This window comes from Nyctereutes procyonoides, unplaced genomic scaffold, assembly GCF_905146905.1.
Source record: "Nyctereutes procyonoides isolate TBG_1078 unplaced genomic scaffold, NYPRO_anot_genome, whole genome shotgun sequence".
Taxonomy (NCBI): Eukaryota; Metazoa; Chordata; class Mammalia; order Carnivora; family Canidae; genus Nyctereutes; species Nyctereutes procyonoides.
In genome coordinates this window covers 55,720,923-55,745,585 of record NW_026575020.1, presented here as the reverse complement: position 1 = coordinate 55,745,585, position 24,663 = coordinate 55,720,923, and the positions used below count along the sequence as shown (strand labels likewise).

The 24,663-nt window shown below is 47.8% G+C and overlaps 1 protein-coding gene across 3 annotated transcripts; it reads right to left on the bottom strand.

The window, feature by feature from the left end:
* Positions 1-322: 322 nt before the first annotated feature.
* Positions 323-24,594, bottom strand: CDK3 (cyclin dependent kinase 3). Of its 3 annotated transcripts, none has more exons than XM_055319227.1 (11): positions 24,466-24,594; positions 14,132-14,252; positions 13,042-13,196; positions 4,803-4,893; positions 3,793-3,918; positions 3,457-3,534; positions 3,258-3,378; positions 3,008-3,178; positions 2,814-2,915; positions 2,357-2,560; positions 323-996 (listed from the first exon to the last, which is right to left on the bottom strand). In XM_055319227.1, exons 2-11 carry the CDS (start codon positions 14,218-14,220, stop codon positions 871-873), a joined length of 1,263 nt encoding a protein of 420 aa, XP_055175202.1. In that variant the 5' UTR covers positions 14,221-14,252; positions 24,466-24,594; the 3' UTR covers positions 323-870. The 3 variants fall into 3 exon arrangements, with proteins under 3 accessions (XP_055175202.1, XP_055175186.1, XP_055175192.1); XM_055319211.1 differs by lacking the exon at positions 24,466-24,594 and adding an exon at positions 24,357-24,465; XM_055319217.1 differs by lacking the exon at positions 24,466-24,594 and adding an exon at positions 20,554-20,579.
* Between the last annotated feature and the right edge of the window lie 69 nt (positions 24,595-24,663).

Below are 24,663 nucleotides of genomic sequence, written 5' to 3'. Positions count from 1 at the left end.
TAGTTTGTGTGTGGGAACGTGGAATCCATTTGTCGGAGCCATGAGCGCCAGGGACAGCGTGGCTGGGGTCCTCCCCACCCAGGTGGGATGCGGACATGCCACCCAGCCCTGCCAAGGGAACAGGTGCTCCCAGGGACTTGGGCTCCCTTGACTCTGGGGAGGGTATGTTGGCAGGTCCTGGGAAGGTCACAGACGGCCCCTCCCCACCGCCTCTGTTCTGGGTCTCTCGCTTCGGGCCAGAACTGTCTCCAGCCCTCTGTCAACCTCCCCCTTGTCAGCAAGTCCCTGGTGACCCCCTTTGAGGAAGAAAACACTGGACAGCTCAGGAACGAACGCATCACTTTTATTTCCTGTTCTCAAAGCCAGAGGCAAACGAACATAAGCATATCCTGAGTACAGACAACTACTTAGAACCCGCCACACACCCCGACCTACGCTGGGATCAGGAAAATATCCTCCCTCTCCCTGGCCGCGCTCCCTGTTTAACTCAGACGCTTAACTGGAATGCAGCTTTTCTCCCAAAACATTTTAAAGTCGTAAAGACCAGCAGGGGGCACCCTTCTGCTGGGGGGCGGGGGCTGGCTCTGCCTCGCTGCCAGAGGGCAGGCTTCCCACCCGCCTTGGTAACTATTGTTCCAGCGCCAGGGAGCCAAGACTAACTACCCCCATCTTGAAACGGCCCTGTTGAACCCAACAAACATCACGGGAACGTGCTAACCTGCTGACAAAACTAACACCCAAACTCAGCTCTCTGGAGGCTGATGCCAAATTCCTCAAAGTTTTGCTCTCTCCCAGATTGTTCTCTTTCTGGGGGAAGTGGGAAGGGAGGCAGCCGGAGAGAGGCCCCGAGGCTGAGGGCCTCTCACCTCCTCATCGGCAGAAACGCTCCAGCACACACTGGTGGGGAGCTGGGGAGGTCTCAGCAGATGAGAAGTAGGGGTGCACAAGGGCAGCCTTGGCTGAGATCCGCTGGCTGGGGTCGTACTGCAGGAGTTGCTGTGGAGGAAGGAAGAGGGGGAGGAAAGAGATTGAGCCTTCGGGTGGCCAGGCCCAAAGAGGAGTTACCCTCAGACCCCAGGGGTGAGTCCCAAGCCCCAGAGCAGCTGCCTTCAAACAGGAACTGCATGCACCCACTACTTCCCAGCTCATGAGCCGTTCTGGACGCTGTCAGAACCTGGGGACAAAAAGCTCGTTCTAGGCCGGCCTGGAAGTCATCCTTGTCTCCTGCAGACTAGAGGCTCAGTCCGTCTGGCCTCTTCCTACCTGGGGTTCCCAGCCTCAGCCTACTTCTGATTGAGATAGACTTCTCAGGGGGTGAGACAGGAACTCAGAGTCCCTAAGCCCCGCTGGGCTGTGGAAGGACCCCTTGCCTGGGAGTAGCCAGGATGGGGTGCTAAGAGCCGTGGCTGGAGGTATATGCCATCCTGCTGGCATTGGGCTGGTAGACACACACAGGCCTCTGGAAAAATGAAAATACTGCCCTGCCTTCCTCTGGCCCAACACCAGATTAAAGATGTGGCTCAGAGTCTTTGTGGGTAAGAATGGATGGCTCTGCCTGAGGCCTGGGCAGTCTGGCCTGGGCCAGCCCAACAGGTCAGGATGTGCAACAGGACAGGTGGGCTCAGACCGTGGCAGGGGCCCAGACAGCAGGGAACAGCCTCCTGAGAAGAGCCACTGCTATGGAAGGAGGCAAGCTCCCTGCCTGGGAAAGCTTACAAAGGAAGGCGACTGTCGGGGCCTGGGTGGCTCAGTCAGTTAAGGGTCTGACTTCAGCTCAGGTCATGATCTCAGGGTCATGGGATCGAGCCCCAGGGTGGGCTCCCCACTCAGCAGGGAGTCTGCTTCTCCCTCTCCCTCTGCCTGTGCTCGCTCTCAAAATCTTTTTTTTTAAGATTTTATTTTAAAGATTTTATTTATTTATTCATGAGAGAGACACACATACACACACAGAGAGAGAGAGGCAGAGACACAGGCAGAGCTTTGCAGGGAGCCTGACTCAGGACTCGATCCCGGGTCTCCAGGATCATGCTGATCAGGCGGTGCTAAACCGCTGAGCCACCCGGGGTGCCCTCAAATAAATAAAATCTTAAAGGTAACTATAAGAGCATAAAAACAAAGCTAACTAGAAGAAAATTTTAAAAGGAAACATGAGCCCTGGACTTTTCAGGGCTGATGCCTCCAAGTTGAACCATCAATATGCACAGGGACAGGGACAAGCGAGTTGTGTTCAGGGGTCAGAAAAGAGACCAGCTGGACTCTGGAGGAGCTGGGGTGACACACGGGCTGGCTGACAAAGAGGCACTTCCATGGGGGCAGCAGGCTTTGTCGCCCTGCGCTGCCTCCCACCTGTACCTACCATGAGCAGGTCCTTGCCCTCTGGTTCCAGACTGGGCACAATCTCCTCCAGCCCCTTCCTGGTCCACTTGGGGAAACTGCCCTTATACTCAGGCAGCTGGGTGACCCCTGGCCACGTGGCTTCACTGGGTGTCCCCAGGGTCCGAAAGATTCGAAAGAGCTGGTCAATCTCAGAGTCACCAGGAAACAGGGCTCTGCGGGTCACCTGAAATGAGGAAGAGAAGGTGTGGGGCCCACTCTCTTGTCCTACAGAATCCAAAACCAGTTCAGATGTCTTTCCCAGGGCTGGGTGAAGAATCCTGCCCTTTTCTGAATAAGGCTCGCTTTCTTAGTCCCAGAGCCAGTCCCAAACACCCCAGAAATCCACTTCTCAAGGGAGAATCAGAGTCCCACTCCCCACCACCCGAGCGGGACCCTGCCTGCGGCCTCCCCGTGGCCATGCCCGTCCCTCTCTCTACCATCTCGGCAAAGATGCAACCAATGCTCCAGACGTCCACAGCTGTGGAATAGAACTTGGTGCCCAAGAGGATCTCAGGGGCGCGATACCAGAGCGTCACCACCTGTGGGGGCGAGAAGCCGGTATCCTTCGGGGGGCCCGGTGCTCAGGTGACGTCCCTTCAGCTGTCGCCCCTGCCCCGCCGTCCTGCGGTACCTCGTGGGTGTAGGTGCGCAGGGGCACCCCGAAGGCTCGAGCCAGTCCGAAGTCGGCCAGCTTGATGGCCCCCAGCTCGTTGATGAGTAGGTTCTGGGGCTTCAGGTCTCGGTGGATGACCCGATGAGAGTGGCAGAAGCTCACCCCCTGCAGCAGCTGGAAGAGGTAGCTCTGCCGAGCCGCGGCGACGCTGCCTGAGCGACGGCGGCCGGTGGGCGCGCCCGGGCCCTCCGCACCCCGCCCTCGCTACCTTGACCAGGTGCAGGGGCAGCTCGGAGGCCGGCGCCGAGTCCATGTACTTCTTCAGGTCCTGGCTGAGGAACTCAAACACCAGGTAAAGCTTCTTCTCACTGTGCACCACGTCCAGCAGCCTGACCGGGGACACGGGTCACCACGCGGCCCCAGCTGCCCGGGGCGGCCCGGCCTCCCCACCTCCTTCCCCACCTCACCTGACGATGTTGGGGTGCTTAAGCTCTTTGAGCAGGGAGATCTCCCTGATGGCGGTGCTCGGGACTCCCTCGGTTTCCCTGCGGGGCGGGAGGGCGCAGCCGTGGGGCCGGAGCGAGCAGGGTGCTCCCGCCCGGGGGGCACCTGTGGGTCCCGCTTTCCGGAAGCGTGCCCGGGCCGCCGGCAGTGGGGCGCCGAGCTCCTCAGCACACACCCGCCGAGGGCGCTGGGCAAGCGTGGCCGCGGCGGGGGCAGGCGGGCGGCACCCGTGGGGCCACCCCCGGAACCCGGGCACACTCCCAAGCGGGGGGGGGGGGGGGGGCCGCGGCGACACTCACAAATCCAGCCTGATCTTCTTGAGGGCCACAAGCTGCCCTGTCTCCTTGTTCTTGGCCTTATACACCACCCCATAGGTGCCCTCTCCGATCTTCTCTACCTTCTGGAACACATCCATGGCCGCAGAGCTGCCCAGGAGACAGAGCGCGCCTGGGGCATTGGCCGCCACACCCAGCGCCCGGCTGCCCCCCGGCCCCCACGGACACGCCACCCGCCTCTGCCCCCCTCACCCCAGCCTTCCCCGGGCCCCGGCTACGGGGTGCAGGAGGGCCCAAACTTCCCAGCGAGCCCCTGCCTCTGCCCCGCGGGGCCCAGGCTCTGGGGCTGAAGGCACCCAGGAGGGCGGCCTGAGGGGCCGGAGTCAGCCTGAGGCAGAGGTCAGGGGTCAGGAAGAGTTTCTGGAGCCACGGTCCTGCCCTAGGCCGCATGGCCAGGGTGAGGGGCTGGGCCCCAAATGCTGGGGGCGCTCGGCCTCCTCTGAGGGCAGAACTTTGGTGGGGCGGCCCCCCTGCATCCTGAGCCGGCCCCCCGGGCCCTGGAGGCTCCCAGAGGCTCCCAGCGCCCCTCCGGCAAACCCCAGCCCAGAATTCACCAGAAACCCTGTGCTCCTGGAGCCTCACTGCTGACAGGCTTCCTGCTCGGCGGCTCCCCCTCCTGGCCCCGGCCGGCGCTGCACCACGTGCACACAACACAAGGTCTCCCCCACTGGGGCCTTTATTCATGAGGACCTTCCAGAACCCTCCATATTCCCACACGAGGCTCAGCACCCAGCACCCCACAGCTCAGCCTCCCACGGGCTCCTGGCGAGGGGTGTGTGTGTCTGGAATGATCCAAATTAGCAAACACCCCCTCTTCTCTCTGGCTCCAGAGGGTGTCATTCTGAGGAAGGTCCTGGATCTTCTCTCCTCAGGTGTCTCCAGTGGGCTTGGCCTCAGGAGCCGGTTGGGGGGCGGGGGGGGGGTTGCCAGGAACTGTCATTTGCTACTGGCTGCTGTCCCTCTCTTCCTGGTACCTCCTCTGCTCCCGCACGGCTTGTTCTAACAAGGGTAGGTTCATTCCTTCCACACAAGTCAGCACCCGGGCCTTCACCACGGAGCCTCCGTCTGAAAGACACAAGCACAAGGCACTAGCAGTGACTGAGCCCATGTCAGCCACACACCTTACAGATGCATTCCAGCTGTTTCCCCGGACTTGCTCTCAGGCCTGAACTTTGACAGGATGAGTCTGAAGGCTGGTATGCGAGATACTGGTCACTTTTCTCTACTTGGGCTTCAGAACGGTGGGGCTGGTGCATGTGATCACACCTGTTTGGAACACGGGATGGCCTGGAAGTCCCACTTCTCCACCGAGGAAGGGCCAGGTAGATGCACCCTCTACCTCTGTTCTTTGTCATCTTAATTGACACCTCCTGCCACCTTCTCTGTAGGCCCCGAGTCCCTGGGGTTGAGGAGGGGTCTCAATCACCATCCCATTTTCCCCCCTTGGCATACTGGGCCCCACTGGCATTGGAAATTGGGATCCAGGGGGAAGAGTTTGGCCTTGTAGGGCCAAGTCAACCCACCCTGGATGAGGGGCTGGGAGGTGCTTCTGGCACAAGCTGTGCTGACTTGATGGAAAGATTTGTCAACATGCAGGTGACACCAAGCTGGAAAGACTTCTGGGGTTTGCCCTAACAGGTTTTTTGTTAACTAGGCTCCACATGGGTGGAGAGAACAGCTCACAACCCTGAGATCAAGACCTGAGCTGAGATAGTGAGATGCTCAACTGACTCAGCCACCCAGGCACTCTGGATTTCTTTTCTTTTTTTTTTTTTTTTTTCTTTTCTTTTTTCATCCATGTTCTTTATGCTCTCTGGGCATGTCAACAAACATATTCAATGCTCTAGGACATTATCCTGTGTTCTTTTGATGCGGTTTTAAGTACAGGCTCTTTTGTTAGATAGGTCATGCCTAGTTTTCCCCCTAGTCTCCTGGTCTAGGCCACTTTCTTTCCTTCTTTTTTTTTTTTTTCTTTTTTTAAGTACGCTCTATGACCACACGACCCTGAGATCAAGAGTTGCACACTCTACCAACTGAGCCAGCCAGGCACCCCTAGAACCACTTTCTTGGTTTAACACAGCATGGGGGCAGAATTCAGAGGGTCAGACTGTCTAGATTCCAGCCTCCAACACAGGAAGATGAACTTGTCTGAAACAGGTTACCTGTGTGTCCTCAGGTTCTGTTGGCCCTGGGGCCGGGCTGCAGAGGCTGCATGGCCTCTGGAGCAGTGGGTGTGGGACACTACCCTGATCTAGCCATCAGTGTAGACTATTGGTTCTTTCTGGAGCCCTGTGTCAGGCTCCCCACTTAGAGAGGAGTCTGTTGAGAGTCTCCCTCTCCCTCTGCCCCTCCTGGCCCCCTCTCTAATAAAACAAATCTTTACAAAAAACACAACTTCCTGTATGAAGATGTTCTTAGTTATCTGACTTAATTGCGCAGAACTTTTTTTTTAGATTCATTTTATTTTAAACATTTTATTTATTTATTTATTTGAGAGACAGAGAGAGTGTGCGCATGAGTAGAGAGGAGCAGAGGGAAAGGTAGAGAGAATCTGAAATGGACTCAGCACTGAGCATGGAGCCCGATGTAGGCAGGACTCAATCCCACGACCCCAAGATTATGACCTGAGCCGAAACTAAGAGTCAGTGTCCAACCCACTGCGTCACCCAGGCACCCTGCACAGAACTTTTCTTACTCGATGCCTATCAGCGCTTTCCTCTGTCAGCCTGGGGAAACCCTCCATCTTAGATTTATATTGAGGAACATATTGTTTCTCCCTGTGAATGAAAAACACTATCAAACACAGGAGTGACCTTAAGAAATAGGATAATCACAAGGGACAGACTGGGCAGTCCTGTCAGAGCATCCGCAGGCCCTTGAAACTGGAATGCGAGGAACAGCATTTGAGGAAATGCTGCAGGGAGGGGAGAACAGAGTTTACAGACAAGATGACTAGGAAGTCCTGTAGAAGAATTTCTTGCAAGTTTAACGAACCCAGAACAACTGAAGGACTGAATGACCAGGGTAGTGGGCATGCATTGGGCAGAGGTGTGGGGAGGAAAGAGGGAAGGAGGGCCAGAGCGAGGCAGGGATACAGAGCAGAAGAGAACACTGTTATTGTTATTATCTTAATATAGAAGAGGCTTGAGTGATTTATACTCAGAAAGGGAAGAGGCAGCAGTAACAGGTTAAGGATTCAGTTGGGAGAGCCAAGTCCCTGTGGGATGACAGGCCGTGGGTCACAGCGCAGGGGCTGAGGAAGGGCCCTCCACCCAGACAGAAGAAAAGAAGCCACCGGGGGTGTGGACACAGGTGACTTTAGGAGGAGCTGCTGCTGCGGCCTCCGCTGGACCTGATGAAAGGGGCAGGGAGGTGATGAAGTAGGGGTCTCCCGTGACAGGCAAATGCCAGAAACAGCTGTTTGTGGGTCGTGGGACAGGGCGGATGGGGACACACGGGAGGCCCCAGTGCGACAAGAGACTTTAACATCATGCTAGGAACCCACGGAGCGTGGGAACCTTCTCCAACAGCAGCAGGCAGGCGGGACCTGCAAGGGCGGAGGTTGGGGGTTCATCAGGCATCGGTGATGGAAGGTAAGTGCCAGAAACTTCCTCCGAGAAAGGGGTGGCCATGGCAGTGAGGAGGCCATGACCAGGACAGAAGGTGGGAGAAAAAGGAGGAGCCCAGAGTGCACAGGTCCTGTGGGGGCTGAAGAGCAGAGAGGCACCTAGAGTCACGACTGCAGTCTCAGGTGGCAGAGGTGTGGCCGTGGCCATGGGAGGCAGAAGTGGGGCAGAGGTGCCTAGTGGCAGAACTGGTTGGCCGCAGAGGACAAAGGTGGAATGGCAAAGCCGATCTATCAGCCAGTAGGCTGCTGGGCCTGCCTCTGGGCCCTGGGAGGATGACCAGGCTCCACATGGGGACAGAGGGGAATCGCTGTCCTGGGAAAGAGAACAGGTTTCAGGCACGTCCTGGGGAAGGCCAGCACAGAAAGAGGAGCCCTTCAGGCAGGAACAAAGGTTCCAGGCGACAACCCAACAGGAAGGCCTGTAGGCGCAGGTAATAGGAGTCAGCTGGAGGAAAATCAGGCAGGTGGGATTCACGGGATTTATGGCTAGGGCTCCAGGGCAGCCTCTCGCTGTGGGTGAGGTCATCTGCAGCTGAGAGAATTCTCCCAGGGGCCCTGGAGCAGAATGGAGAGAAGACTGTGTCCCCACCCCTCAGCCCTGGGCAGGAAGCCCTCAGGCTCTGGGATGGTACCCAAAGAACGAGTCAGAGCCAGTGGATTTCTGGTATGGCTGGCATTTCCTCACCTTTGGCCTCCTTGGCTAGTTATGTGCACAAATTTCAGGAAGGTGACTTTACATATATATTTTTTAAATTTTATTTATTTAAGTAATCTTTACACCCAACATGGGGCTCGAACGCACAACCCCGAGATCAAGAGTCACATGCTCTTATGACTAAGCCAGCCAGGCGCCTCAGAAAGGTGACTTTAGTTGGCCTCTTGGCTGTCCTCAGAACTGCTCACCTTGCCACCCAACAGATCTTAGATCTGTGTCTAGTTGATGTTTGTGCCCCTTGGGACTTGGAACCTGACCAGGACAAGATAGACAGAGGAGGTGTGAAGGCAGCCATGCAGGCACCCTGTAGACTAGGGACCACCAGCCACCTCCAGGCTCGGCTCACACTCTGCCCCTCCCTCCTCATCGCTGTCTTTCCTTCCATGTGTCAGTTTCAAATGATGAGCATGTCTTATTTAAAAATTAGAAGTTTACGGAGAAATTTTTTTAAGAAAGAAAAAGCACATAGATTGTGATGAAAATAATAAGAAGCGATCAAGTAGCCAGCACCCAGAGAAAATGCCGCTTGACCTGAGGCTCGATCGTTCAGGTTCAGGTTTGGGGGGTGGGGGCAAGGACAGAGAGTGGTGCTGCGCTGTCTGTGCCTTCCCGGCTGATGGACCTGCCTCTGCAGAGTCTGGCCTGTGGGGCAGGTCCTGGTGCTGCTGGCTGGTCCCTGCTGCGCGGCGTTCCTGCCCTGTTTTCATGGGCTGATAGCCCGATGGGAGCAGCCAGTGATAACGATCTTGCCTGGATTCATTATTTTATCAGGTCTTTTAAGGAGGTGCCTTTCGACATTTCCTGCATTTATGCCCTGGGATTCTTCTCTAAAGAACTTTTCCTCATCAACCATGAGCTGTCCAATCCATTCAGGAAAAGGCTGGGAAAAGAAGGCTTAATGCAACCAGGGGGAAGCAATCAGCCAACTTCAGACCCAAATTCTCTAATAAATGCCAAAAGAGAGAGAGAGAGAGAGAGAGAGAGAGAGAGGACAGAACTCTTACAGAGACCTGGGTTATGGAAGCCAAATGCAGTAAATGGATTTTGGATCCTGATCTGAAGTAACCAATTTTAAAAACTGATGGAGGGGAATGGAATGAACTTGGACATGGGATTAGATTATATCAAAGGACAGCTATGTTGTTGGGTGTGATTGTGGTACTGATAGAAGCATATGAGGTGTTTACGGGTAAATGAAATGATGTCAGATTTGCTCTAAAGGAGGACAGCAAAATAAGTAAATAAAATGCAGGCAACAGCAGACTATGGGTCCCTGCTGAATCTGGGTGATGGGTACGGGGAGGTCCATCCTACTTTTGTGCATCTTTGATTTGAAATATTAAATTTAGGGGCAGCCCAGGTGGCTCAGCAGTTTAGTGCTGCCTTCAGCCCAGGGCATGATCCTGGAGACCCGGGATAGAGTCCCACATCAGGCTCCCTGCATGGTGCCTGCTTCTCCCTCTGCCTGTATCTCTGCCTCTCTATCTCTCCCTCTCTCTCTGTGTCTCTCATGAATAAATAAAATCTTTTAAAAAATATATTAAATTTTAAAAATTATATGTGTTGAACTTTAACAAAGCTTTTCTTAATTTTCTTCCCACAAGTAATTCTAAATGTCCCCTCCAGGTCCTGTTCTCCTCCTGGCCTGCTGTCCCACCTTTGTTTCAACCTCTCTGTATTTGCAGTTGGGTCTTAGCATCCTGAACACTGAGCAGCAGGCTCCCTGGAGCTCCCAAGATTCACTGCAGGGCTGGAGGTACAGAAGAAAGCCTCAGGGGCAGCCCCCGTGGCTCAGCGGTTTAGCGCTGCCTTCAGCTCAGGGCCTGATCCTAGAGACCCGGGATCCAGTCCCGCGTCGGGCTCCCTGCATGGAGCCTGCTTCTTCCTCTGCCTGTGTCTCTGCCTCTCTCTCATTCTCTGTTTCTCTCGTGAATAAATAAAATCTTAAAAAAAAAAAAAAAGAAGAAGAAGAAGAAGAAAGCCTCAGGTGACTTGGGCTGTAGTCAAAATGGAAATCATTTGTGCGGGATCCCTGGGTGGCGCAGCGGTTTAGCGCCTGCCTTTGGCTCAGGGCGCGATCCTGGAGACCCGGGATCGGGTCCCACGTCGGGCTCCCGATGCATGGAGCCTGCTTCTCCCTCTGCCTGTGTCTCTGCCCCTCTCTCTCTCTCATTCTGTGTGACTATCATAAATAAATAAAAAAAAAAAAAAAATTAAAAAAAAAAAAAAAAAAAAAAAAAAAAGAAATCATTTGTGCAAAGGCCCTTTGTACCCATTCCCACCCACCTTCCTCCTGCCTCTCAATATGAGGGTAGTAACTCTGTAAGCAAGTTCAAAGGCTTAAGCCTGAATAAAGATTAACTTTTATTAAATCAAAGACAATTAAAGTAAGCATCATCTAATAACATTTCATCCAGAGTTAAAAACCACCCATGACTTTTAGAAAGGAAGTTGGTGGTATAAAGCAAGAAACATAAATGTTTGTAGCCTTCAATAGAGCAATTCTACTTTTAGGAAACTATCCTGAAGAAATAATCAGAAAATGGACAAAGTGCATGAAGGTATTAATATGTAGCATTTTTAATATATATTAAAATATTAAAAATATTTATTGAGGTAATTATAATTTATATTTTAAATTATATTTAATAATAATATTTATTATATTTATAAATAAATAAATTTATTTATTTTAATTATTTATTAAAAATATTTATTTATTAAAAATATTTATAAATAAATATATTATTTATATATATATATATATATATTTTTTTTTTTTTTTTTTAAGTAGGCTCCAGGGCAGCCCGGGTGGCTCAGCGGTTTAGCATCGCCTTCAGTCCAGAGCGTGATCCTGGAGACCCGAGATCGAGTCCCACGTCAGGCTCCCTGCATAGAGCCTGTTTCTCCCTCTGCCTGTGTCTCTGCCTCTCTCTCTCTCTCTCTCTCTCTCTCTGTGTCTTTCATGAATAAATAAATAAAATCTTAAAAAAAAAAGTAGGCTCCAGTTCAGGGCTTGAACTCATGACCCTGAGATCAAGACCTGATCTGAAATCAAGAGTCAGATGCTTAGCCAACTGAGCCACCCAGCACCCTGATCTATAGTTTTTTTTTAAATGTTTCCACCCCCCCCGGCTATAAAAGTAATACACTTTCATTGTAAAATGCTAATAAAAGTACAAAAATAACTATTATTAACATTTTGGTGAGTAATCTTTCAAATTTAATTTTTTTATATACATAAAAATGTATATCGGGGTGCCTGGTTGGCTCAGTTGATAGAGCATGCAACTCTTAATCTTGGATTTGTAAATTCAAATCACATGTTGGGTATGGAGATTAATTACTTAAAACTAAAATCTTAAAAAAAATGGGGGGATCATACAATACATATTGTTTTGTAAACTGCTTTTTTTCTTAATAAGATATTGTGAACATCGGGGTGCCTGGGTGGCTCAGCTGGTTGAGAGTCTGACTCTTGATTTTGGCTCAGGTCAAGATCTCAGAGCTATGGGATGGAGTCCCGCATTGGGCTCTGTGCTGGGCATGGAACCTGCCTGGGATTCTCTCTCCTTCTGTCCCTCCACCCCCAATTCACACATTCTTTCACTCTCTCTCAAAGAAAGAAAAAAAAAAAGAGGATACTGTGAACATCTTTTCATGTCAACTGATATAAATGTACACCATTTTTAATGGCTGCATAATATTCTACTAACTGAATATACCATAATGTCTTTAACCAGTAAACGTACAGTATATTTTTAAGAACAAAAAAACAGAAACAATATAAACGTGCAATGATTGTGTGAACTGATATACATCTAATCTATAAAATATTATATAGCCATAAACACTGTATCTACAAAATTTTAAAAACATGGGGAAATATTTACAATATAATGTGAAGCCTAAATAGTCAGATACAACATTATTTAGTATGATATCAACTATGTAAAGGAAGATGACATAGGGATGGCCAGAGAGGGAGGCAAAGAATTCATTTGAGTACTTAGGTTGTTGGGTTTTTTTAAATATTTTATTTATTTATCCACAAGAGACACACAGAGAGAGAGAGGCAGAGACACAGGCAGAGAGAGAAGCAGGCTCCATGCAGGGAGCCTGATGTGGGACTCGATCCTGGGTCTCTAGGATAACGCCCTGGACTGAAGGCGGCGCTAAACAGCTGAGCCACCTGGGCTGCCCAGTACCTGGGTTTTAAAGAGCAACCTTCAACTCTTTTTTTTTTTTTCCCAAGATTTTATTCATTTATTTGAGAGAGAGAGAACGAGCAGGAGCAGTGGCACAAGGAGGGGCAGAAACAGACTCCTCACTGAGCAGGGAGCCTGATGCGGGGCTCGATCCCAGGACCCTGAGATCATGCCCTGAGCACCCCCAGGTGCCCTGCAGCCTTCAATTCTTGATGCTAAAGAGGTTCTCCCAGGTTGCTGGGATTCATTCCCTTCCAGATCTCTTCCCCTGACTTTCCGGCCTGTTATTCCAGCCCTATCCTCTTTGCCTTGGTCTCCTTATCTATGGAACAGCAACACTAAGATTCAGTTTAAGACCTGGTGTGCAAATTGAAAAAGACTGAAGTAAACCCTGTAGTACCAGGCCCAGCTTGTGGTTGGCCTTCAGTAATTCATGGTTTCTCTCTCCTCTCACTTCCCTGGAGCAGGTCCACTGAGCCTGATCACATCTGTTTTCCATGAGTCCTTGAACTTTTGAGCTGCTGTGGAAGGGAAGCTAAACCCAGTGAGGGACTCCTGTTGTGTCAGAAGGCAGGCCCAGGACCCAGAGTGGAAAGGACATGTGATTGATTGATTGATTGATTGACTGATAAATAAATAAATAAATAAATCCACAAGTTTACCTTGGTGTTCGAGCTCCCCAAGGACAAGGTACAGGGAGTCCACTTGGGCTTGGAATGGCTCCACTAGCTTGGTGCAGACCAGGATCTGGTGCTCGTCAGATCCATGCTGAGCTCGCAGGGTCATTCGGGATTGGGTCATATCATAGAGGCACAACCTGCAGGTCAGAGAAAGTGTGATCATTTCTGTCCACAAACAGAACAAACTCAAAAAGCTTGAAAGGTTCTGGAAGGGGGGATCCCTGGGTGGCGCAGCGGTTTGGCGCCTGCCTTTGGCCCAGGGCACGATCCTGGAGACCCAGGATCGAATCCCACGTCGGGCTCCCGGTGCATGGAGCCTGCTTCTCCCTCTGCCTGTGTCTCTGCCTCTCTCTCTCTCGCTGTGACTATCATAAATAAATAAGTAAAAAAATTAAAAAAAATAAAAAAATAAAAATAAAAAAATAAAAAAACGTAGGCTAAAAGAAACAAAAACAAAAAACAAAAACAAAACCTGTAGGCTGTTTTCCAAAAGAGCTAGAAACATTGCCACCAGGAGTGCACAGGAGTTCTAGTGGCCCCAAACCCTCCTCAGCACTTGGTTTCTTCACTCTCCTGGGCATATAGGAGGAGCATCTCATTATGGTTTTAATTTGCACTTTCCTGATAATGCTATACTTAATGTTGTGTGAACACACACCCATCCACATATTCATGTACCTACTACTCATGAATGTGTCTAAATTAATCACCAGAGGTTAGCAGTGGCTGTCCAGACAGTGGGATTCCAGTGATTTTTGCTTGCTTTCTTTACACTTCGTGGATTGCCTACATTTTTTTCCAATGAAAACATATTAATATTTTGGCATTTAAAAAATAAGTAGACAAGGGGTCCTGACTACCTGTCAGGGGAGCATGTGACTCTTGATCTTGGGGTCGTGAGTTCAAGCCCCATGTTGGGTGTAGAGATGACTTGATCAAAGAAAACTTTAAAAATTAAACAACAAAAAAACCCTTATAATAATACTATTTTAATTGTTTTTTTTTCTGGCAGGAGGTGGGGTGGGAGGTACTGAAACACCCTCCTACCACATGATGAAGAAACCATTCTCACCTGCCGAATGTTCTCAGCGCGCCCCCATCGGGAACTTGGCCAGCACTGACTTCCCAGGGGAAGTAATAGATCCCAGGTTTGGGCAGCATCCCAAATAGTGGAGAGGGATTTTTGAAGATTCCTGACAAACCAAGCAGAACACAAGACTATGGTTAACAGATACCTGAGACCAGCAACACCTGAAAGGCTAGTTCCAGCGAGTGGTAGTTTAATATTAAAAACATTTTTTGAGGGCTTCGTGGTTGAGCATCTGTGTTTGGTTCAGGACGGGATCCCAGGGTCCTGGGATCAAGTCCCGCAGGGGGCTCCCTGCAGGGAGCCTGCTTCTCCCTCTGCCTATGTCTCTGCCTCTCTCTCTGCATCTCTCATGAATAAAATCTTAAAATATACATATATATATATATATATATATATATATATATATATATATATATATATATATAAGATAAAAGCACCTGAGTGCCACAGTCAGTTGGATATGTGACTCTTGGTTTCAGCTTGGGTCATGATCTCAGGTGATGATATTGAGCCCCATGTCAGGTTTCCTGTTCTACAGAGTCTGTTTGAGACTCTCTCTCCCACTCTGCCCCTTGAGTCCCTCCCCCATGCATTCACACCGCTTCTCTCTCAAATAAGTAAATAAATCTTTGCAAAAAAAATCTACGGGGAGAACTGTTGTCCCACTCCAATCTCTATGCAACCCATTCCCACCCTGATCCCCCGAGGAGGGGTCTATAAAAGGGCAGATGGTCACTCACGATCTCTGTCACAACTATTCAATGCAGCCATTACAGTATGAAGACAGTCGCAGAGAATACAAAGAAACGTGTGAGGCTTGTTCCTTAAACTTTATTTACAAAAACAAGCAATGAGCTGGATCTGACCTGTGTTGAAAGTCTGCCAACCCTGGCCCTTAAAGAAAACCATTTTTATTCATTTTTTATGTAACCAGTGTTTCATTATGCAAATAAAAACAAAGATAAGTAGATATTTATTTCCCCCCATACTATAAATTAAAAAAAATACTTTATGTACTTATTTGAGAGTAAGCACAAGACAGTATAGGGGGAGGAACAGAGGGAGAGAATCTCAAGCGGACTCCACACCCAGCATGGAGCCAGACTCCAGGATCAATCTCACAACCCTGAGATCATGATCTGAGCTGAAATCAAGAGTAGGATGCTTAACTGACTGAGCCACCACACGCAACTCCTTCCTCTATACTATATATGGTGTTCCGTATTTTAATTTTTTTCACTTAATATATTATGGTATTCTTTCATTGTTGTACATAAAGGGAGTCTTCCTTTCTTTTTTAGGAGGCTCCACACCCAGTGTGGAGCCCAGGGCATGAACCCATGACATCGAGATCAAGACCTGAGCTGAAATCAAGAGTCGGACACTCAACTGACTGAGCCATCCAGATGCCCCTGCAAGTTTTTTAAAATATAAATCTAGGGCACCTGGATAGCTAAGTAGATTAAGCATCTGCCTTTGGCTTGGGTCATGGTCCCAGGGTCCTGGGATTGAGCCCTTCATGGGGCTCTCTGCTCAGTAGGGGTCTGTTTCTCCCTCTGCACCTCCCCTGCTTGTGCTCTCTCTCTCCCTCTTTCTCTCTAATAAATAAATAAATGATCTTTAAAAAATAAATTTAAAACTATCCTTTTTTTAAAAAGATTTTATTTATTTATTCATGAGAGACACAGAGAAAGAGGCAGAGACACAATCAGAGGGAGAAGCGGGAGCCCAATGCAGGCTTGATCCTGGAACTCCAAGATCATGCCCTGAGCCGAAAGCAGATGCTCAACTGCTGAGCCACCCAGGCATCTCTAAAACTATCCTAAAATACAGTTTATTTAAAAAAATGTACCCAGGTGGCTCAATCGGTTGGGCATTCAACTCTTGATATCAGCTCAGGTGTTGATTCAGGGTTGTAAGATCAAGCCCCTCATAGGGCTCCCCATTGGGCATGGAGCCTACTTAAGATTCTCTCTCCCTCTGCCTCTCCCCACCTCTAAAAAAAGCAACCAAACCTGTAAAGATGGTATATCATACCCAGTTTTCCCTATAATTAACATCTTATGTTAGTATGACACATTTGTCACAATTAATGAACCTGTATCAATGTGTTATTAACACCACACTTCATTTGGATTCCTTTAGTTTTTTCCTGGATGCTTCTTTTTGGTGCATAGTCTCTTCCAGACTACCACATTATATTCAGTTGTCTCTTTAGATTCCTCCAAGCTGTGACAGTTGCTTAGACTTTCCTTGCTTTTTGGCATTGAGAGGTTTTTTTTTTTTTTTTTTAAGATTTTATTTATTTATTAGAGACACAGAGAATGAGAGAGAGAGAAAGGCAGAAACACAGAGGGAGAAGCAGGCTCCATGCAAGGAGCCCGACGGGGACACGACCCTGGGACTCCAGGATCACACCCTGGGCTGAAGGCGGTACTAAACTGCTAAGGCTGCCCTGGCCTTGAGAGTTTTGAAGTGTACTACTCAGGTATTTTGTAGAATGACCTTCAGTTTCAGTTTGTCTGATGTTTTACTCATGGTTAGAGTAGGGTTGATCTTTTGTTAGAAATTTTAAGAAAACACTGGTTAAATAAGTCACATGATACTGATGCATAGGACACTTGGCAGGCTTTTTAAGATGAGGCATTGTAGGCACTTATATGGCAAGATCTCCAAGATAGACCATCAGCAAAAAAGGTATGGAGCAGCCATGTACATATAATATGTATATCTGTGTAAGTGTGAAAGAACACTCCAGAACATGAGGATCCACATGTAGAAAATGTTAGAGAAGTAGGGATTCTGGAATAGATATCAGTGACAATGGGATGGCCAAGGGTGATAGCTTGAGCCGCTCGATGGGATAAACCAAGACAGAAACACAGAAAATGGTAATTAAATCATCCCAAGTAAGACCCTTGCAGAAGCCAGATGACACAGCTTTAGTGCACAAGTTTAATGTTAGGGGCACCTGGGTGGCTCAGTTGGTTAAGTATCTGACTTTTGATCTCAGCCCAGGTCTTGATCTCAGGGTCGTGAGTTCAAGCCCCACATTGGGCTCTGTGCTGGGCATGGAGCTAACTTAAAAAAAAAAAAAAAAGGCAGCAGCAGCTTAATGTCACCTAGAATCTTGTACACTTGGCTTTAGTATCCTCCAACAAGGTCATTGGGCAGTGTTACTGGTCAAAGGGCATTTCAAGACAGTGGGTACAGAATAGCAGCACAGGGCAATTGGCCAAGGCCCAGTCCTATTGCCCTAAGTGCAGATGGTCGGTATCCCTGCGACCAGGGAGTAAACCTGTTCTTTCTTGTCCCCAGAAATGAGAGAGCCCCCTAATAATTTTTGGCAAGAGAAAGAAGCAAAAAGTTAAAACCAAAAATCCAAAAATCAGCCAAGAAAAGAAAAAAATGTATTGGTTCCAGTATTGGAGAAAGGGGACAATTCTGTTCAATCTAGCAAAAAGGCGAAACCTTAGAATGTTTTTTATTTTATTTTATTTTAAAGATTTATTTATTTATTCAGAGAGAGAGAGAGAGAAAGAGACAGAGACACAACAGAGGGAGAAGCAAGATCCATGCAGGAAGCCTGATGTAGGACTGGATCCCATGTCTCCAGGATCACACCCCAGGCTGCAGGCTAAACCGCTGCACCACCGGGGCTGCCCTAGAATCTTTTTTAAAAAGTAATTTTTCGGGGATCCCTGTGTGGCGCAGCGGTTTGGCGCCTGCCTTTGGCCCAGGGCGCGATCCTGGAGACCCGGGATCGAATCCCACATCAGGCTCCCGGTGCATGGAGCCTGCTTCTCCCTCTGCCTGTGTCTCTGCCTCTCTCTCTCTCTCTCTCTGTGACTATCATAAATAAAAATAAATAAATAAAACTTTAAAAAAAAATAAATAAATAAAAAGTAATTTTTCTAGGGGCACCTCAGTGGCTTAGTCAGTTTAGTGGGTTAAGCGTGTGACTCTTGGCTTCAGGTAGGGTCATGCATGATCTCAGGGCTCTGGGATTGAAACCTGTGTTGGGTTGTGCTCAGTGGCGAGTTTACCTGAGGATTCTATCCCTCTGCTCCTCCCTCCACCCCTCTTTAAAATAAATACATCTTTTCATTATTTTTTAAAAGTGTTTTATTTATTCATTTGAGAGAGAGAGAGAGAGAGAGAGAGAGAGAGAATGCATACATGCATGAGTGGAGGGAGAGGCAGAGACAGAGGGAGAAACAGATTCCTCACTGAGCAGGGAGCCCAATCTGGGGCTCGATCCCAGGACCCAGAGATCATGACCTGAGCTGAAGGCAGATGCTTAACCATCTGATCTTAACCATAAATCTTAAAAACAAAAAGTAATTTTTCTACTCTCAAGTACTACACATACTATAAGTTAAACTATAAGTAACTACACCATTAATTTTATTTTTTGAATTATCATACAGCAGAATTGACTCTTTGGAGGGGTATATGCTTTTGCAAATTTCAAACTCATTGATTTTTTAAAGTTTATTTATTTAAATAATCTCTATACCCAACATGGGGTTCACACTCACAACCTCAAGATCAAGACTAGCATGCTCTTCTGTCTGAACCAGCCAGGTGCCCCATCACTGATTATTTGTTCTTTAAAAAAAAAAAATTTTATTTGAGAGAAAGCGAGTGAGCGCACATGAGTAGGGCGAGGGGCAGAGGCAGACAGAGAGCAAGAGGGAGAAGCAGACTCCCCACTGAGCAAGGAGCCCAACTTGGAGTTCAATCCCAGGACCCTGAGATCATGACCTGAGCTGAAGGCAGACACTTAACTGACTGAGCCACCAGGTGTCTGGATTTTTTATTTTATTAATTTTTAAAAATATTTATTTATTTGGGGGGGGTGAGAGAAGAGAGAGAGAATCATCAAGCCGACAACCCTATGAGTGCAGAGCCCAACACAGGGCTCAATCCCTCGACCCAGGAGATCATGACTTGAGCCAAAACCAAGAGCCAGATGCCTAACCAACTGTGCCATCCAGGCTTCTTTGATTTTTTTTTTTCAATCATAAGTTACTATGTGTTTATTAAAACACTTCTGTTAATTTACAATAAACACAGTTGGTTCCGTAAATTATTATCCATATATCATCAGACATTCAAAGAAGTTTCTGAGAAGATCTATGAAGACTGGCTTTTCTTATGGCTTAGCCAGGCTTCAAGCACCGTCTTACAAGTCTGAGTAATGGCATAACCTGTACTTCAGAGCCTTGTCCTTTTCATTCCCCAAGGCAAAACATCTACTCCTGGGAGAAAAAGTCCACATTATGAATAAGAGAAATAGTCCTCTTTTTTTAATGACTGGGAAATTTGAAAGTACCGTGCAGGAATAAGGATGGTGACCCAATCTGATTGCTTCTTTCATTTTTTTTCTGAAGCAATTACTAAGATTTCTGTAGTAGAATTGAAGGTCAGATTGAAGGTCAGGGAAGTAACACCTGTAACTATGTTCATTATAGCTTTTATCAGCTTTGGGTTTCTTTCTTGGAGATAAGAATCTTGATTGTGTATGTTTAGTATTCCACAATTAGAACAGATTACCAGTTTATTATAACAGGATAAAAGGAATAGTTAGATGGAAGAGATGTGTCAAGTCCCCCTACTCTCTAGGAGCACAACACTGTCTCAGCCCATTCCTGAAGCCACTCATAAATGTTTTTAAAGCTGCAATTCTTTGTTAGCTGATATTGCACAATGAGTCTTCAACATTAAAACCCAAGTTACACCACACTATGTGAACTATGCCCCCCCCCCGCAAAGATTTTATCCTGTGGGGATTATCACAGATTTTAAATATAATCTCAACTACGTGAATTTTACCAAATAAAAGGATTGTTTTATAATGTTTTGAAAAGTTTTGGGATCCCTGGGTGGTGCAGTGGTTTGGCGCCTGCCTTTGGCCCAGGGCGCGATCCTGGAGACCGGGGATCGAATCCCACATCGGGCTCCCGGTGCATGGAGCCTGCTTATCCGTCTGCCTGTGTCTCTGCCTCTCTCTCTCTCTCCCTCTCTCTCTCTCTGTGACTATCATAAATTAAAAAAAAAAAAAAGAAAAGTTTTGCAATCATCAGGGTAAAAAGATATTCAGGGAAGAATAATCAATGGATATTACACGTACTAGGTAACAGTCTGATGAGGAACAGGATATTTACATGATTTCAATATATCTGCCCATGGATTACCTATTAATTAGAAAGAGAAAAATGATCCCCTTCACAGTCAAGGAACTTAGCAAATATGACCTTCGTGTACTAAACTGGATATGATGCACTGACAAAGACACATGGTTTTTGTGGTATTCTTGCAAAAAATACATAATCTGAATCTAATCATGAAGAGATATCAGACATTTGAAATGAAGGACACTATAGAGCTGGCTTACTGACTTCAAACGTGTCAGTCACAGAAGACAAGATGCTCCACCTAAAAGAGATTAAGATGAAGACAGGTCAGAGCGATGTGGATAAAAACTGAGGAACACCAAGAACTGCCAGCAAACTATCAGAAGCTGAGAGAAAGGCAAGGAGCAGATTCTCCCTCACAGCCTCAGAAGGATCCAAAGCTGTCTACATCTGGACTTCTGACCTCCCCCAACTATGACACAATGTCTGTTATTTAATATACCTAGTCTGTGGTACTTTGATATAGCAGCCTAGGAAACTAATACAACTAAATATAATTCATGATCTTGGATGGGATCTCGGGTGCAGGAGACAAACGACATTGTTGGACAACTATAATTCACGAAAAGCTTTGTAGATTGTGGTGTGGTATCAACAGTATTGTATTTCCTTCATTTGATAATTGCTGTTCTACTGTTCTTTTTGGCCATGTCTGTGGGTCCTGAGAAGGAGAGGCAATAGGCATAGGTGGGTGACGTTTTAACAGAACCAAGTCCTGTGGCTCTACTATGACCTCCAAGTCACCCCCGCTCTGTCCCCGACAGCGCGGCTGTCTTCCATCTGCTCAAGCCCACCAGTCACTCTTGATGCCTCCCTATTCTCATGGTCTCATCTGACTGGTCACGAATTTCTGCTAGTTCTACATCACAATACATACTGAATCGATGCACTTCACTCCCTCCAAGCCACTCCAGTCCAAGCTTTCATCAGCTTCAAAATTGGTCTCTTTGTTTCCACTATTTTCCTTCTATTGTTCCCTTTCTTGTAACAACCAGAGTGATATTTTTAATTTTTTTAAAGATTTTATTTATTTATTCATGAGACATGCTAAACTGCTGAGCCACCTGAGCTGATATTTTACAGTGCTATTTTAAAATGGAAACTATGCCGAAGGGAGTATTTTCTGCCAGAACCTCAGTCTGAATCTAACAATGTCTCTAGGTAAAACCAACAGCTTACAGCAAACAGAACAGAAACGTGTTAAAGATACCACAGAGATGGCAAAATCCAGATTGTGGGAAATTCAATACAAAAAAATGACCCAATTCTTTTTTTTTTAATTTTTTTTGTTTGTTTTATTTATTTATGATAGGCACACAGTGAGAGAGAGAGAGGCAGAGACATAGGCAGAGGGAGAAGCAGGCTCCATGCACCGGGAGCCTGACATGGGATTCGATCCCGGGTCTCCAGGATCGCGCCCTGGGCCAAAGGCAGGCGCTAAACCGCTGCGCCACCCAGGGATCCCAAAAATGACCCAATTATTTCTTTTTCTTTTTTTCTTTAGAAGTAGCCTCCACAGCCAGCATGAAGACCAACATGGGGCTTGAACTGAGGACCCTGAGGTCAAGACCTGAGCTGAGATCAAGAGTCACACACTTAACTGACCAAGCAACCCAGGTGCCCTGACCTAGCTTTTTCAACAAATAAGTTGAAGAAAAAAATTATAGAGTGGAAACCTATATATATTAAAAGAGGATTAAGATTCTTATCAGCTACAATGGGTAGACTTTGTTTGGACCTTGATTTGAACAAATCAATGACAGACAATTTTTTATGAAATATTTGAATATTGATTCCAATGACAAGAAATGGTTAATATACCCAAGTGTTATAAGGGTATTAGGATTGTGTTAAATTGTTTAAAGATATATACTAAAAGTACTTATGAATATGATATCAGATATGCTTAAAATTAACATGGAGGGGAAGTGGGTGGAGGTACAGTGGATAATCCTTGGACCTGGGTGAAAAGTAGATGGGGTTTTTTGTATTATTCCTTCTACCTTCGTACATGTTTAAACCTTTTGAACATTCCCACAATAAAATGTTTAAAAGTGAAAAAAATAAAAGTTTAAAAATGTAAATCAGATCACATGATCCCATTGAAAATCTATTAAAGACTTCCTATTATAAATTCCTATTAAAACTGAAAGTCTCTGTGTTGGCCCGCAGTGCCACAAGGGGTCTGCACCTGGCCTACCTTTCAGCTCTCATTTGCCATCACGCTTCCTCACCCTCAGGACCTGCACACTGCTTCTCCTCAGTCTTGAGCAGCCTTCCCCAGACCGTCACAGTACTGTTTCTCTTTCCCCCTTTAGGTCCCAGGTCATCCTCCTCTTCCTCAGCAAGGCCGTCCCTGCCCACCCTATCTAAATTAGCATTCTCCAACCCCAGTCACTCTACCCCCTTAGCTTGATTTATTTTCTTCATTGCATTTTCCTAAATGGTAGAATTTCAAAGAGTGTGATTTGTCCACTTGTTTCATGCCCCCGTCTCCCACTAGACTGACTATCAGCTCCATGAGGGCATTATTCCTCAGTGTATTCTCCGTGCCTAAAACCGCGTCTGGGACATTATTAAATATTTATTGAATAGATGAATGTACTCATGAAGACCATCTACACCCCACTTAGCCTGGACACAGAGAACCCAAACCACATCTTACTGCTTCCATTAACGGGACTTTGTGGTCCTCTGCCTTCATTACCACTTTTTTTTTTTTTTTTTGGTTACTCTTCTTGACTGTCCAGCCCAGGCAAATGGCTTGATCATCAACAGCAGTTTGCCCACTGAGATTATCTGAATTCCCTTGCCTTGATGTTTCCACCAATTTTCTACTGTTATACAGGGTTCTTACCAAACCCTGGACTGACAGACACATCTTAGACCAGACTTCCAACTCTTAATAAATTCTGGCCTTATTTTCTCCTGAGACACTGCCAAAGCTTTGCCAAGTAGCGCCTTTCCTTACCTAAGTAAGCAATCACCCCACCTTTGTCTTTCGATGTTGTGTCAGCGGTATCTAAAGAGCGGGCTTTGGACCAGGACAACAGTCCAAACACAGTAGCCAAACTAAATATTTTAAAGCTTGGGGGGCGGGGGAGGGAGGTATTAAAAACACAATCAGTAACAGTGCCTTGCCCGGATATATTGGAATCTGGGGCAAAAGGAAAAATCAGTGAATGCTGATTCACTGTAAGTTCAAGTAAATGATTTGTCTTCATTCACCTTGACCAGTGCTCCGTTAAATTATATCAGAGGTGAATGCCTCACTTATTTTGCCCCATTCCCAGTACTGTTACTAAAAATTGATGCTATAAATAAGAGTATGAAGTGCATAGTTTTCCAAAACAGTGGATTCGTATGCTGTTTAAAGTCACAAGGGTGAAAAAAAAAAGTCATAAGGGTGAGTTAGGGAGAAATTAAAGGAGATGGTGTAGAGTGCTCAGTCTTCGTCACAGTGGTGTGAAGTCAAAAGGTCACTAAAAACGAACAAATCAAGAGCTAGCATGTATTTTGTGTAGCAGTTGTTTTGGAATCAGAATTGTAAAAATGGTTGAAAGTGGCTGCCTCTGAGGATGGGGAGCTTTCGCTTTTCATTACAATTTCTCCGAGGCTAGGTTTCCTAAACGTGGACCTCTGTCACTTCGATGACGATACGGTGACGACTGTGCAAGCAAAAAAGGCGGGATTCCAAGACCTCTCAACGGCCGGCTCGGTCACATTCTGGTCCACACCCACCCCTCGACCGGGGAGGCGGCCCGCATTCCCACGCCCAGCTCCCCGAAGCCATTCCTTCTGGCAACAAGGATGCCATTATCTTAACAAAAGATAAGCGCAGGCCTCATCCCAGTGCGACTTTTGTCCTCCTTCCCGTGTCCAATCTGGGAGGATCTGAGGAAACCCTACGACAACAGTCCGGGGCAACGCCGCGCGGTGCAGAGGCTCGACCTCCCCGTGTCGCGCCCCATCCCCCCCCCACCCCCACCCAATCCCCAGTCAAGGACCTTCAGCCCTCGGGCGGCCTCCGCACGCGAACCCGGACGCGGCGGGCCCGGCGAGTCCCACGGCGCAGGCGCACTCCTCCTCAGCCGCATCGTCCCGCCCCTTCCCTACCTTCTCGCCGACCCGTCAGGGCGTCGCGGCGGCCTCGGGTTCGCGTTTTCCGCCCCGCGCGATCATGTGACGACGGAGGGGCGGGCTCCCAGGAGCGCCTGGCTTTCTCCCCCCGCGCCCGCCACCGCTCCCCAGGGCAGTTTCCCGACGGTCTTCCGCGGTTTCCTCCCCGGCCGGGGGTCGCTGCGGGGCTCCCCT

Bases quoted from the DNA above. Each gene is read 5' to 3' on its own strand.
- CDK3 (XM_055319227.1), bottom strand. From the start codon at position 14,220: ATGCTGCCCAAACCTGGGATCTATTACTTCCCCTGGGAAGTCAGTGCT. The intron at 4,894-13,041 runs GTAAACTTGTGG...TGTGTCTTTCAG, and splicing joins TGGGGAGCTCGAACACCAAG to ACGGAGGCTCCGTGGTGAAG. The intron at 3,919-4,802 runs GTACCAGGAAGA...TCTCCTGGGCAG, and splicing joins GCCGTGCGGGAGCAGAGGAG to CTCTGCGGCCATGGATGTGT.